The sequence below is a fragment of the Anopheles gambiae genome, chromosome 2 (assembly GCF_943734735.2).
Source record: "Anopheles gambiae chromosome 2, idAnoGambNW_F1_1, whole genome shotgun sequence".
Taxonomy (NCBI): domain Eukaryota; kingdom Metazoa; phylum Arthropoda; class Insecta; order Diptera; family Culicidae; genus Anopheles; species Anopheles gambiae.
The window spans coordinates 71,544,563-71,559,384 of NC_064601.1; the positions used below are offsets into that span (position 1 = coordinate 71,544,563).

Genomic DNA, 14,822 nt, shown 5'->3' on the forward strand with positions numbered 1-14,822 from the left:
TTTTTAGTTAAAAACCAACAATTATTATGACTTTGTCTTAGCATAAAATTTTTGTTTATGTGCAGTACTACTTCCTGTTTAGTTATTTTTTTAAAAGGATATGTTTGCTCAGAACGTTTTGTAGCAATTTCAATTTCCTGTAATTCTATCACACGGTTAACTACTTGTGCTAATGGGTTTGGGCCACTTCTTACCACATTTTTCATGGAAAACAACTTGTTTTCAAAAGGATAAGTGGAAATTTTGGGAAGAGGTCCATGATTTTTTACATCAGTTACAACGTGGAGAAGATTATGCACATTGCTTGTAACATGATTTTCGTGGTAATTGGTTGCAAATTGTGCAACAAACTTTTCTAATAAAATCCCGGCATATAACCAGTGTTTTTCAAATTTCGAAGAAGATAGTAATATGCAGCGACATAAAATAACTTGAAGTGTTCAAAAGCTTGTTTACTTATGTAACGACTAAGTATTGGAATACTTGCGTGACGTAAAAAGCTTCCAAACTCTAAAGCTTTCCAAAAGGGCAAATATTTCAATGAACGTAGTTTCCTGTTTATATCGCTGGGAAATATAATTTTAAGTAACAGCGCTGATACCTGTGATTGTTGTTCTGGTGACCATTTTGGAAAAGGCTTGAGGGCGCCAGTGACAAAACCCTGTATCAATTTACGAAATACACCTATATCTATAAGATGAAGTAGATCAGCGATAATGAAACCAACAATAAGATCAAAGTCATTCAAATAAAATAGTGGAGATGTGCGTTTCACGTGTTCCTTGTACACACCGCCTTTTAGTTCCTTGTCAGTGCGAGGTCAGCTTGAACACTTTTATAAACAACCTTTCGTGCGCTTTTAATAAAAGTGCCTACACTCTTACATTTTATGCATCCGTGCACTGCATTATGATACGCAACTCCTGTAAAAATTAAAGTAAAAGGTACGGATTATTTTATTTTGATAGAACATTTCAATCAAACCAATACCTTTTAAAAACGAGCGCGCAGGTGTATCAGCAATTATTGCACGTAACTGAATATCTCTCATTTTTCCATTAATAATGGTTCCTTGGTCTGATAGATGGTTTAGTTCGTCCACCAATTGACGAAGATAGCCCTCAGCATTTTCTGGCTTTGATGCTCCACAAAAAATGGCTACCACCTACACTGGCATTGGATCAAAATCCGGCAACGTCATTAAAATCGGCCACAATTGTGTTGGCCCGCTGTTATGTAACGGCAATCCGTCCATGGAAAGATTGATATTAATTAGGCTCGTTGCGGGTGTAACTTGGCTGAAATAGTTGTTTTGTATTAAAACATGTATGACATTTAACATGTAATTGTTTTATCCACTCACCAAAAATATTGTTTAAGGGTTTTCTCGACTCCACGATACCATAATTGTCCACCAGCCACATTTTCTATTTGATTGCCAATAAGAATAGGAGTTTTTAAAAACGTTCTGGCAGGTTGAAATCCGTTTTATGACTAAGCAATTTCAGCAGTTTGGTTAAAGTTGTTAGCGGAACTTTGCATGAAAGAGCCCATAGTCTAAGAAGTGTTTCAAATGGTTTTTGGAAGTCATTTTCGCTTTCTTCTTCGGTATCACTCTCCGCATCAGTATTAGTTGACGGAATAGATTCCACGTCTTCATCATCTTCCAAAAGTTGAGTATCACTATCAATGCCTTCTGGCATGCCAAAGTCTTCTTCAATCGAAGTAGGAACAACTGAAGGGCCAGCTGAAAAAAAATGTTTACATAATGTTAAAAAATTCACTTAACTCTATTACAACAACAAAAAACCTACGTTAGGGATCCATCAATGCTTGCATTTCACGTTCAAAATTGGTTTGGTGGGTTCGGCAAATTTTAGCGAATTGCCCCGATTTTCTCAATTTCTTTGAGTACATATCACCTTCGAAGCTTGTGTTAGCTTGAAATAAGCCTGAAACTTCGATGAAATAGTTGATTTGTACGACCAAAACAAAAATAAACGCCAAATAAATATTCACTACAGTATTGATTGCAGCAAACAAAACACTGAAAATGGCTGATGCACAACCACTCACTAACGTTGAAGAAAAAACAACTCGTAAGAGGAGTAAGAAGCTACCGACGACAAGTTGAAACTCGTATGGAAGCAACACGCTCAGGACGGGGAACCGGGCAGACAAAGCGAAATCAGGTGAAGGGAGCTTCCAAACCAATGACGTTGGTACTGCGTCCATACCAAGGATAATGTATTTAGAAGGTTGATTTTTATCGCTTTTGCTGGGCGACATTGTGGGGGACCTCTGTCACTCTCTGCATACAAATTTCATTACCCCGCACCAGCCCTCCCCGATTTTTATACCCGAGCCCCAGGAGGAGAAATGTCAAGTCGAGAAATGTCATTTTGCTCTGAACAACTTCACCTTGTCATTTATAACACCTTGGCCCATACAGACAACACGGATTTGACAGATCTCCATACATTTTCCTGCTCGATTGTTGCGTGCAAAGTGTATGAATATCAGGTGGTCTCGTCCCATACAAATTGACAACTAATTTCGAAATCAAAAAAATCTCCTTTTGACAGAATGGGTGAAGTGAATTTCCATAGGAACCGTTCGCTTTGTTCTTAGCAACACATACGTAGTACACATTGGTGTCCTCATCGACGGCATTATTTTGATCCAAAAACGGATTTTAATTAGTTCAGATTTGGTTTAGCTTACAGTAACATATATTTTGAGTGCTTTTTAAGGTATTTCAGTGCAAATAACGAAGATTCTAAGATTGTTTGTGTGTAAGGCAAGTCGTCAGAAAGCTTGTTTGGGGAAATGTTTTCACCCATGCTGTCAAAAAGTGACGTTCAACTTTTGCTATGAAAAACAGGCTATGAGACCACCTGATATTCATACACTTTGGTTGCGTGGGTTACATTTATCCCAAGGTGCATTAAAGAAATCAGGTGATCGAATCTGGAATCAAAGTGTATGTAGTCCAGGTGGTCTTATAGCATTTTTTATAACCAAATTTGAATATCACTTTTTAACAGAATGAGTGAAAACTTTTGCTCCAACAAGCTTTCTGGAGGCTTGACGAATACTCAAAACACTTTTACAATCTTCATTAAGAAACAGAAGCGATAAAAATCAGCCTTCTAAATTCATACACCTTGGGATAAGCCCACCTGTATATTATACTCACTTAGATAGCTGCTCGAAAACTGCTATACAATGCAAACAGCTGACAGGCTGAAATTTCAGCCTACGAGCTTCAAACGGAAAGGGCCCCATCATCAGCTAGACCGCTAAATTTATCTTCACCAACTGCACTGCCAAAACCGCCATCATCATCAACAGGGCCGCCAAAACTTCCATCATCATCAGCTGGGCCGCTAAAGCTAGCACCTAGGCCGCTAAAGCTAGCATCATCATCAGTTGCACCGCCAAAACCACCATCATCATCAACAGGGCCGCCAAAACCGCCATCATCGTCAGCTGGGCCGCTAAAGCTATCAGCTGGGCCGCTTCAGCTAGTATCATCATCAGTTGCACCGCCAAAACCACCATCAGCATCAACAGGGCCGCCAACCACATCATAATCATCGACAGGGCCGCTAAAGCTATCAGCTAGACCGCCAAAACCATCATCATCATCAGCTGCACCGCCCCAACCATCATCATCTTCAGCTGGACCGTCAAAATCACCGTCGTCATCAGCTTCAGCCACGTGTCGAACTGCACCTTCTACTGTTTCAGGATTTACCGTGGTTGACCTAGAAGCAGCACCGACTTTGGAGCCAGCGTCATTACCAGAGTCAGTACCAAATCGTGTTCTGGCCGAATTTTCCAAAACGGAGCCAATGAATTGGACACCCAACCTCGTCACATTGCTGTCCCAGAAGGTAGATTAGCTACAGTCATCCGTGGACAAACTGGAAAAGCGGTTTACTCGGCGAGACAAAGATATCGCACTGCTCCAGGTGACTTTGGATGACGTTGAAAACAACGAGTGCGGACGCCCGAGGACAACAGATGACGAGAATTTCCAATTCAACATGTTAGACAGCGTAGAAGAGTAGGTGGAATTTGAAGATAAGCTGGCAGAGCGAGCATACGTTGAAAGTGTGTTGAGATGGGAGAACAATCGCATTACCATGGAGGAATCTAACGCCAGACTCTTTGAAGCAAAGGATTTGATCTTCAGCAGACAACTCCAAGCAGTGTTGGACTGGCACGGGTAAGAAGCAGAAACATCCTCTACGAGAGCGAAGAAAGGTGGTGAAGTTTTTCCAAGCATTGTGTAGCAACCGATATATGTCCGTGAACGAGGCATTGGTGGCTAAATGTATTAAAGACAAATTTCGATATGCCCAGAGTCGTCTCAATCAGGAAGGCTTGCGCCAAAGTGGACCGCGCAACAGAGAATTTTTCGAACACGAATAACATAACTTTTAAATTTTGAACTTAATAAAATACAACATACTCTTACTCAAGTCATATAAATGAAACAATTATTTAAAAAAAAGCATTAGCAAGTTCACAATTATGGACAAAATATACTTTAATAAATATACCCTATACTTTGCTGTGCGGTACTGGGACAAACTGAAACACATCAGCCTCATTTGTATGCACCGTGACTAGTTTACACTTTATCTCCTCGACAGGTATTTTTTTTTATAGAGAAATCTTAATCCATCATGCTGGCAGACCGGATATTCATTACGAAGGACGAACATGGAACATTAAAATTTTCGAAGGTTTTCCTAAAAATATTACAATCGACAAACATGCTACCTTCCTCCTGGGATGTTGTTTTGTACATCGCAACATTATTATCTTTCAGCAAAAACCAACAATTTCTATCGTCCGCTTTCAAAGAACAATCAGGCATCGCATGAAGAATAACAGTTTGTCCATTGGCTTTAATATATGGGAATGATTTTGAGTTTCCTGCTTTGGCATATTGGATATGCTGTAATTTAAACAGCCTATTAACAGCCTGTTCCAAGCAGTTTTTTCCAGATCTTAATAATTTTTTAAATTTTTTGAAGGAACGCTTCGAAAGGATATGCCGACAAAGTGTGCAGTGGACCAAACCTGTCTACATCGTCAAACACATGTATTAGGTTGTGAACGTTGGCTGACACTAGTGTGAGGTCATATACGCTCGGGAAATCAATGACCTATTGTCGTAATAATTCCCTTGCATAAGGCCAATGTTCCACATACTCTTGGGAGTTAAACAGTGTCATGGCACAGAAGTAGTGCATGAAATGGGTGTATTCCTCATCTGTGAAATATATTCACGAAAAGGGGCTGGCTGTGATATTTGGAGGAAATTTGAATAGGGAAGTGTACACCTTTATCGCTGGTCGGTTTGCAACTGTATATTCGTTTGTCCTTTTTTTGTATATAATAATTCATGCAGTTCATAATTCATGTAGATCGAGCAGTTTCTAACGTCGAGTAGTTTATAACCTAATCTTAGTTTCCTAACGCTTTGTTTTATGCAATTCAAATTTATGTTCGAAAATAATTATTCTAATTCCAACATTCCCGGCCACCAAAGAAGAACTTCTTTAAATTTCATGCAAAATATAAATTCAATAATGAGTTCAAAAAAGAATTCAAAAACAGTTCGACTCTTGAACCTGACGCTTATCTCCTATCATACTGCTCGTGTGTGTAGATGTGTGAATGTGTGTTGCGTGTATCTTGTTCTGCCATGAGTGCGAAATGTAAACAATGTCGCGTAGCTTGCAGCTGCGCGTTACTCAGTGCCAGTGGTTTCCTTCTGCTCTAAGTTGCTAATTACGTCCGGATTAGGCAAAACCGCCAGACGATTTGCTTCCCTGAAGCAGTGCGCAGTGTAACGACGCGAACAACATCGTCCTTTCCAGGGTGTACTGCAACGATGCGCCCAATCGGCCACGAGGTAGGAGGTACATTGTCTTCCTTAATAATCACCAGTTGATTTTCTTCCAGCACCGCTGATTTCCCGTTGCAATATTCGGCTCGAGCTTGTAACTGCTGCAGGTACTCCGGATACCATCGAGCCCAAATGGTTTGCAGAAGTTTGTGTACCAACTGGTATTCTCTCAAATAGTTGCTCGGTGTCTCGGTGTAATCGATGATTGGTACCGCTTGCAGATTGCCACCGACGAGGAAGTGTCCCGGTGTCAATGGTTCCAAGTCCGACGGCTCATCGGATAGAGGTGTAATCGGTCGCGAATTCAAACATTGCTCTACCTGGGCAAGTAGGGTAAGCATGCTCTCCTGTGTGATGCTTGTTGTTCCTATTGTTCTGACTATATGCTTTTTAGCTGCCTTCACCGCCGCCTCCCATAAACCTCCAAAATGTGGTGCTCTTGGTGGGATAAACTTCCACTTCATATGATTCATCGCGCACCAATCAAATATAGCAGCTCGATCATGTTCGATATGTACCGCTCTTGTTGAAAAACATACAAATATGGCGATGTATGCTTTAATCGGACTTCTGTTGCGTATGGTTTGTTTTATATAGATTGGTCCGCAATAGTCTACTGCGCATACTGAGAATGGTCTTGTTGATGTGACTCGTGATGTTGGCAAATCGGCGATACTTTGCTTAATAAGTGTGGGTTTGGCCTTAAAACATGCGTGGCAACTGTGGTACACAGACTTGCATAAATTGCGACCGCCAATTATCCAAAAGCTTTGGCGTAGTGTTGTTAAAAGCAGTTGTGGTGCAGCATGCAGCTTACTCAAGTGTATCGAAACAGCTAGTAGAGCGGACAGTGGATGTTTCGATGATAATATTACCGGGTGTTTTTCTGATTCCGACAGATGTGCGTTACTGAGCCGGCCACCAATGCGCAGAATACCTTGCGTATCTATGAAAGGGGAAATCCATTTTAATTTGGAGTTCTTTGGCATCTCTTTGCCCTTCTGCAGGTGTTGTATCTCCTCGGAAAAGGTGTCTTGTTGCGAAAGATAACACAACTAGAGTTCTGCCGCCTTGAGTTCGTCTACAGTGAGCGGAGGGATCTCCTTAGCATGGACCTTGTTTCCTACGCGACGCTTTGCGTTTTGTATAAAGCGCAAACAATATGAAACAACTCTTTGCAGTTTGTGGTAGATCGAAAATCGTGAGAACAAACTGTTTTGAAATTCGCAGATTAATGCTGTGCTTGCAACCCGTGACGATAGTTTTTCATCTTCTGCGCTCTCATCTTCGCTTGGTGATGGTGTGTTCTGTGGCCATTCTTCCGAGTTGCATGCTAACCAATGTGGCCCGTGCCACCAGCGCTCACACACTAGCAACTTTTCCGGAGTTAAACCTCGCGAAATGTCGTCTGCTGGATTGTCCGAGCCTGGAACATGCTTCCAGCATTGTATTCCAGCCGTTTGCTAAATTTTTGCAACCCTGTTTGCAACGAAGGGCTTCCATCGATTTGGTGCTGAATTCAGCCAGTGAAGGACAGTCATGGAATCGGTCCAACAGATGGTGGTAGCAGAAATTTTCAGTGATTGCTGGACTTTCTCGTATAGGAGTGTGGCTAGTCGTGCTGCACATAATTCCAATCGAGCTATGGAATGTGAATTGGATAACGCAACGACCTTTGATTTGGCTGTCAGCAGCTGCACGGTGACTCCTTCCATGCTTTCAGCCCGAATGTAGCAACAAGCACCATATGCTAGTTGTGATGCGTCAGCAAAGATATGAATTTGCAGACTTGTTGCCGTGCATTGCTATATGTACCGTGGGACTGTCAAAATGCGTAGTGAAGATAGTGTAGAGTGAAATTTCGACCATTCATGCTGTAAGTGCGATGGTAGCTCGCTGTCCCAGTCATATGCCTTTCCATTAAACTTGAGAGCCCATAGTTGCTGCATAAACATCTTTGCGATGATGATCGTTGGGCCCAGTAACCCGAGGGGATCAAATATTTTGGCGATGTAAGATAAAATTAGCCTTTTAGTTATGCTGGGTGTTGTAGGTGGTATCTCAATACGAAACCGTAGTGTATCAGTTGCCGGTTCCCATACGATGCCTAACGTAGATACTTGTTTCGAGCTCTTCCACTCGTGCGAGAGTTGTACCGCCACATCTTCTGAAGAAACGTTCTGCAATGCTTCGGTGCGGTTCGATGCCCATTTCTTCAGCGTGAAACCAGCTGAATTTAGCATGTCTGAGATTTGCCTTTGTATAACGATTGCTTCGGACAAATCATCGGTACCCGTTAGCAAATCATCTACCTAAAAATCGTTCATGACCGCGTTCATTGCCAAAGGATACTCTTCCTTGTGGTCAAGAGCAATTTGTTTTAGGGTCCTGGTTGCCAAAAATGGAACAGAGGCTGTGCCGTACGTAACCGTCTGTAGCTCAAATGTCGATATAGGATCTGCAGGATGTTCTCTGTACCGGATGCGCAGATAGTTACGGTCATGAGGGCTATGTAAAATTTACCGATACATCTTCTCTACGTCTGCAGTGAGAGCAATGGCACGAGAACGAAACCGAAGGATAATCGATAAAAGATCTTCTTGAACGACTGGTCCCACTAAGAGTTTGTCGTTCAATAAGTAACCACTCGAAGTCTTACAGGATGCATCGAACACGACACGCACCTTCGTGGTTGTGCTTGATTCCTTAATGACAGCGTGATGTGGGAGGTAGTAATGCTCTACCGAATCGTTTGCAGGACTGGTAAGCCGCTTCATATGCCCCAAATGCTCATATTCTTTCATAAATTTCACACACTCTTCTTTCATTTTAGCATTGGTGTTCAACCGCCGTTCGATAGAACGCAGTCTGCGATCGGCTATTTCCTTCGACTCTCGACGATATTAGGGTTGGAGTTAAATGGCAAACTAACGACATACCTTCCACTTGAGTTGCGAACAGTTGTTGCTGCGAAATGCTTCTCGCAAGTATTCTCCTCAACCGATAGCACAGGATCCTCGGCTATGGTTTCACTCTCCCAGAACCGCTGCATGGTCTCCTCCAGTGGAGTGTCGTATGCAGATAGATGGCACAGCCGCGGACCGATGGACGAATGATGAGTGTTGCCGGTGACAACCCAACCAAAATGGGTTTCGACCAGCCACGGTTTGCCTCTACCGATAGAGCGCTTGCGACCGGTGTGGAGCTCCCAGAACGTATCGCCTCCGATGACGATGTCGATTTGCCCCGGACTGTTAAAGGTGCTTTCCGCCAATGCCACGTCCGGCATTTTCCATGAAGAGACGTCCGTTGGTGATGTAGGGATGTTTGCGGATGGCGTGTCCAGAACCAAGAAAGTCATCTCCGTTGCGAAGGGTTGTGTCTTGGACTGAACGGTAGCGACGATGGAACCCTTGGTCTGCTGTACTGCATTGCCGATGCCCGATACAGCGACGTTGACGCTTTTGCGACTCGTCAGCAGTTTCCGTGCGAACTCCTCAGCGATGAAATTAGACATGGATCCCGAATCCAACAAAGCCCTTGCTTCATGGGTGTTCCCGTAGTCATCCTTGATCTGGATGTTTGCCGTCGCCAGAAACACATTGTCTTCATTTGACTGAGCTGACAATGTTACCGTTGCGGGTGGAGCATGTAGGGATCAAGAGTGAGAGAGAGAAGTTTAGCGAAATCAGAGAGAGCGAAAATATTGAAACATGCAAAAATGAGGATGAGAGAGGAGAGATTGGACGAAAGCAGAGATAGAGATGGAGAAGGCGCGTGGAAAAGGAGACGGACGTCTACCGGTAGTTAGCGGTAGCTGGGATCAAGAGAGAGTGAACTCCGAGAGTGAATCGAGAGAGAGAGTGTGAGAGAGGGATAGATCGTGAGATCAGGGAGAGAAGACAAGTCAGGCGACAGGGAGAAATAAAGGAGCCTCGGGTCAGTCTTGTGGTTGATCGCAAAGAGATCGGTTGAGCGTGAAACAACAACAACAAAAAAAAAAAAAAGAAATTGAATAAAAAAAAGCCTGATAAATAATTAAAATGTGTGACGATTACGACAATGGCGCATGTCGGTAAGTTTGGTGGTTTGATTAGTTCGAGATATCCTATAGCATATATAAAAAGGCAAAATAAGGTACTCGGTGTTTGTTTCGCGTGTTTTGCGTGCGTGGTGTGCGTGAACAATGTAAGGACGGAATTGACGCTTTAGCACTACCATTGTTCTCTTAACAAAAGACCGTGCATAAAAAAAGTGTGGACAAAATTGGCGCTCATACACCAGCCTTGTTCTTTTGACGTGATGATGTGTGTGTGAATAATGTGTGGTCGGAATAAAAAAAAAAAAAAAAAGGGGAGAGCCTCGAGCGGTTCGGTTTGTATCATGATACGAATAGCCAATTTTGATACAAAAAAAGCGAGAACCTCGAGCGGATTGCGCATGTGTATGATAAAATGAGAGCCTCGAGCGGTTCAGTTTATATTGTAATACAAAAAAAAAAAAAAACCAATTGCGTGTATGTTAAAAAAGCGAGAACCTCGAGCGGTTCGCACGTATATATACATATTATAAAAAAAGAACGAGAACCTCGAGCGGTTTGAACGTGTGTATGAAATAAAAATGAGAGCCTCGAGCGGCTCAGTTTATATTGAAATACAAATAACCAATTGCGAGTATAAATATATATATATAAAAAAAGCGAGAACCTCGAGCGGTTCGCACGTGTATATATATATTAAAAAAAAAGGGGAACCTTGAGCGGTCCAAACGAATTTAACATAGTAACATAACAAAAAACTAGCTGGTATGCAAAAAAAAAAAACGGTGATTCGAGTAAGGGGGGGCGACTCAACACGTATTCGAAGAAACCTTACCGCACGCGTGCGATCGTGATACACACACATTGAACGCTATTAACACTTTAAGCGCCGCGTCATATGAAATCGCATGACGGTTTTGCTCACCGCTCAGCTTTGTATCTGACGCTCAGTGATTCTCTTGAGAACGAATGAGGTAGGAAAGAGAGAACGAGAACGACATGTGCTACGCCGCTTATCGCAATCAAACAAAAGAGTGATAACAATCGCACGACAAATTGTCGCTCTCATCGCTCTCTTGCCATGCGCTACGTGCTCACTCGAAAAACTGTGACGTCAGGCTGGCGGTCAAAGTGTTAAAACAAAAAGGGGTACAGGAAACTGACATGAACTATTCTATTGTTGTCTTTTCGTTAGCGACAGTGAAATAACAAAAGCGAACGTTGACGCTTTGATTCGGGCTTTGGAGAAAGAAAAGCAGAAGAACTCCTTTTTAGAATCACTGTTAAAGGATGGTTGCGTGAGTTCAACGAAACGACGAAATGACTGGATCGAGGAACCTTCCGACAACCAATTGTTCGAAGCTACTCCTCGTGGATGTTCTACATTTCTTGATTCTGGAACACAATCCACCAACGAGGCTTCCATGTCGGCGTCCATGTCTTTCGCCACATTGCAAATAGCCGTTTGCCAACCGAAAGACGGAAAAGAAGAAGTGGACAAGACGACATTCGATAGATGGAGAGAGTTATTTGAAGCGGCAATGGAGTTTGCGGGAATTACCAGTGAAACTCTAAAAATGAATGCCTTTAAAATGAAGGCAGGCCCTTCACTGTTGGGCATTCTAGAAAGTACATCGACAAATGATTCAGCCAAGGATGCGAAACTATTTCCATACACTAACACAATGGATCGATTAGATCACTATTTTAATTCCCATTATTACGTGTTTCGTCAGCGTCAAAAATTACGCACGATGAACCAAATCAAAGGTGAATCGGACTACCAATTCGTAAAACGAGTGATCGAATCTGGGAAATTATGTAATTACAAGGAGGAACAATTAATCGAAACAATTGTCGACGTGATACAGGTGCATGCTATTAACCCCAAAGTACGTATGGCAGGATGGAAAATTCTCAAAAAACGCGGAACAATAACAGATCTACTGGAAAAAGTTCGAACATGCGAAATAGAGAAATTTAACGAAAACGCTTTCGCTAGAGACCACAGACAAAATGAAACTACATTAGAGGTTTCCGCTGTGTCGCATAACACCAACGCAAAAATGTCACGCACTAGGGAGTTTCAACGTGATTATCCCTCATACAAACAAAAACATTGGGGTATGCAGGAGAATAGAGGCTTTAGCAAAGGCGAATTTTCAAAATTCTCCACAAATCGTTCATTCGGTATTCGTCGCATCCTGTGTAGGAGATGTAGCAGCAATACACACCAGCCAGAAAACTGCTACGCTATAGATAAAAGATGCCGCCGCTGCAATGTCATAGGACATATAGAACGTGCGTGCCATCCTGATCTCTTAAACAATAGCAAGCGCTATCCGACAGATGTTGTCGAACCGGCTGTACCTAATAAAATTCGGAAAATTGCTGCTATTACGGAAAGCGGTATTCCTGGAAAGTCGGATCACGAGCAAACAGCCGATGTATCGCAACAAGTGCTTCAAAATAATTCCATCGAGATCAATAATTTCGTGAGGGAAAACAAATCTTTGCATAGCATTTGCCAAGAAAAAATCGATCTCGTGTTCATTACAGGTTACGTAGCGGGCCTCGCTATTAAATTTATGATTGATTCGGGTGCGGATGTTAACACTATAGGGAAAGATAGTTTCGATTGTCTATCAAAGGAAGACCCTAAGTTGTCTCATATTTTCAATTTAAAGAAAGGGTCTGATCACCATTTAAAAGCATACGGAATGGAAGAAGACATTCCGGTAATAGCTTCCTTCGTAGCTGAATTATTTATATCTAACGACCGCCCTCGAACGATGGAAAAATTCTACGTCGTGCCTAACGAAAAAGCATTATTAAGTAGAAACACAGCATTGCGATACAGCGTTTTACAGCTGGGCTTGAACATTCCAGTTAAATCATATTCGGGATATAACACAATCCGATTATTACCCGGAGAGATTTTCGTATTGACAGATTTGATCGAATTTCCTAAATTTAATGTTGCTCCTGTAATGTTATCATACGATAAAGAAATGCCACCATCCCGAAACGTGTTCACCAGTATTCCACCAGCGTTTAAAAACGAAACGTTGAAAAGATTGGACGACCTTCTAACTACGGGCATCATAGAACGCGTTACGGACAAAATGGAAAATTCATTCTGCTCATCTTTGTTGGTGGTTCCAAAAGGTAAAAACGACATCCGTTTGGTCGTAGACCTAAGAGGTCCTAATAAAAGAATCATCAGAACACCATTTCGAATGCCAACATTGGAGGCGATTTTATCAGAATTAAATGGTGCCTCATGGTTTTCCACGATCGACCTGTCGAGTGCTTTTTTCCACGTGGAATTACACCAAGACTGTAGACACCTGACAAATTTTTTCGCTGGAAATGGTACATTCAGATTCAAGAGACTGCCATTCGGTCTGTGCAACGCCCCCGACATTTTTCAAGAAATTCTACAAACGAAAATATTAGCAGGATGTCCAGGTGTCGTGAATTATTTAGACGATATTTTAGTTTTTGGTAGCTCGAAGGAAGAGCACGATAGTAATTTAAAAATTACACTCCAAAGACTGCGAGAACATAACGTCCGGTTAAACTCCACCAAATGCGTGTTCGGATCCCAATCGGTAAAATTTTTAGGGTTCAATTTATCTGGAGACGGATGGCGAGTTGAAGACGATAAAAGGAAAGCAGTGGAAAATTTTCGAAGACCGGAGTCGTTGTCCGAGGTAAAAAGTTTTTTGGGCTTGGTTAACTTCACCGAGCGCTTTATCCACAAACGTGCCGAAAAGACTACAAACCTTAGAGCACTCGCAAAGTCAGACACCTTCTACTGGACAACGCAGGAGGAACAAGAATTCGAATACTTAAAGACAAGAGCATTAAACTCTATTGTCAGGCTCGGATATTTTGACCATAAAGATCGTACGGAACTATACGTCGATGCGTCTCCGACCGGGTTAGGTGCAGTTCTCGTACAATACAACGAAGAAGGTAGTCCGCGTGTAATATCGTGTGCGTCTAAGTCCCTTACCCAATCGGAACAAAAGTATCCTCAAACACAAAAAGAAGCACTGGCGATCGTTTGGAGTGTTGAGCGATTTTCATATTACCTGATAAACAAATATTTCAAAGTAAGGACTGATTCAGAAGCCAACGAATTTATTTTTGGCGGGTCTCATCGCACTGGTAGACGAGCTATGACAAGGGCAGAAGCATGGGCCTTACGTTTACTACCGTATCATTTCGGCATCGAAAGAGTTCCTGGTAATATGAATGTCGCCGATGTTTTATCCCGACTAATTTGCAAGTCACAGGTTGACGATGCTTTCGACGAGGACAACGAAAAGCACATATTGTATTCCTTGGATGCGGGAGACATGTCTATTTCGTGGACGGAAATACAGACAGCCTCGGAGACAGACGAAGAACTGGAAGCAGTAAGGTTAGGAGTTCAAACCGGAAAATGGTCCAATGCTCTTAAACGTTATGAATCCGAATCAAAACATCTAAGAACGCTTGGTCACATTGTTTATAAAGACGATCTAATAATTCTACCTACATCTCTTCGTTCCAGAGCAATTAAAGCAGCTCATCGGGGTCACGTTGGTTGCGAAGCTACCAAACGAATTTTACGGGAGTTTTTCTGGTGGCCGAATATGGCAAAACAAGCAGCTCTATTCGTATCTAATTGCGAAATATGCCTGGTTATATCTAAAAGGAATCCTCCTATACCTCTTTCCAGTAGACAACTTCCAGATGGACCATGGGAAATTTTACAAATTGACTTTTTGTCCTTACATGGCTACGGATCCGGTGAATTTCTCTCAACCGTAGACACCTACTCCCGTTATTTACATGTTTCTG

At 42.2% G+C, this 14,822-nt stretch overlaps 1 protein-coding gene across 1 annotated transcript; it reads right to left on the reverse strand.

Annotated features, from left to right (window-relative positions):
- Window positions 1-8,112: 8,112 nt before the first annotated feature.
- On the reverse strand, window positions 8,113-9,701 carry LOC133391983 (uncharacterized). Its single transcript, XM_061649533.1, has one exon. It carries the CDS (start codon window positions 9,444-9,446, stop codon window positions 8,808-8,810), a length of 639 nt encoding a protein of 212 aa, XP_061505517.1. The 5' UTR covers window positions 9,447-9,701; the 3' UTR covers window positions 8,113-8,807.
- Between the last annotated feature and the right edge of the window lie 5,121 nt (window positions 9,702-14,822).

Coding starts and splice junctions, on each gene's coding strand:
- LOC133391983 (XM_061649533.1), bottom strand. CDS start 9,446: ATGTCTAATTTCATCGCTGAGGAGTTCGCACGGAAACTGCTGACGAGT.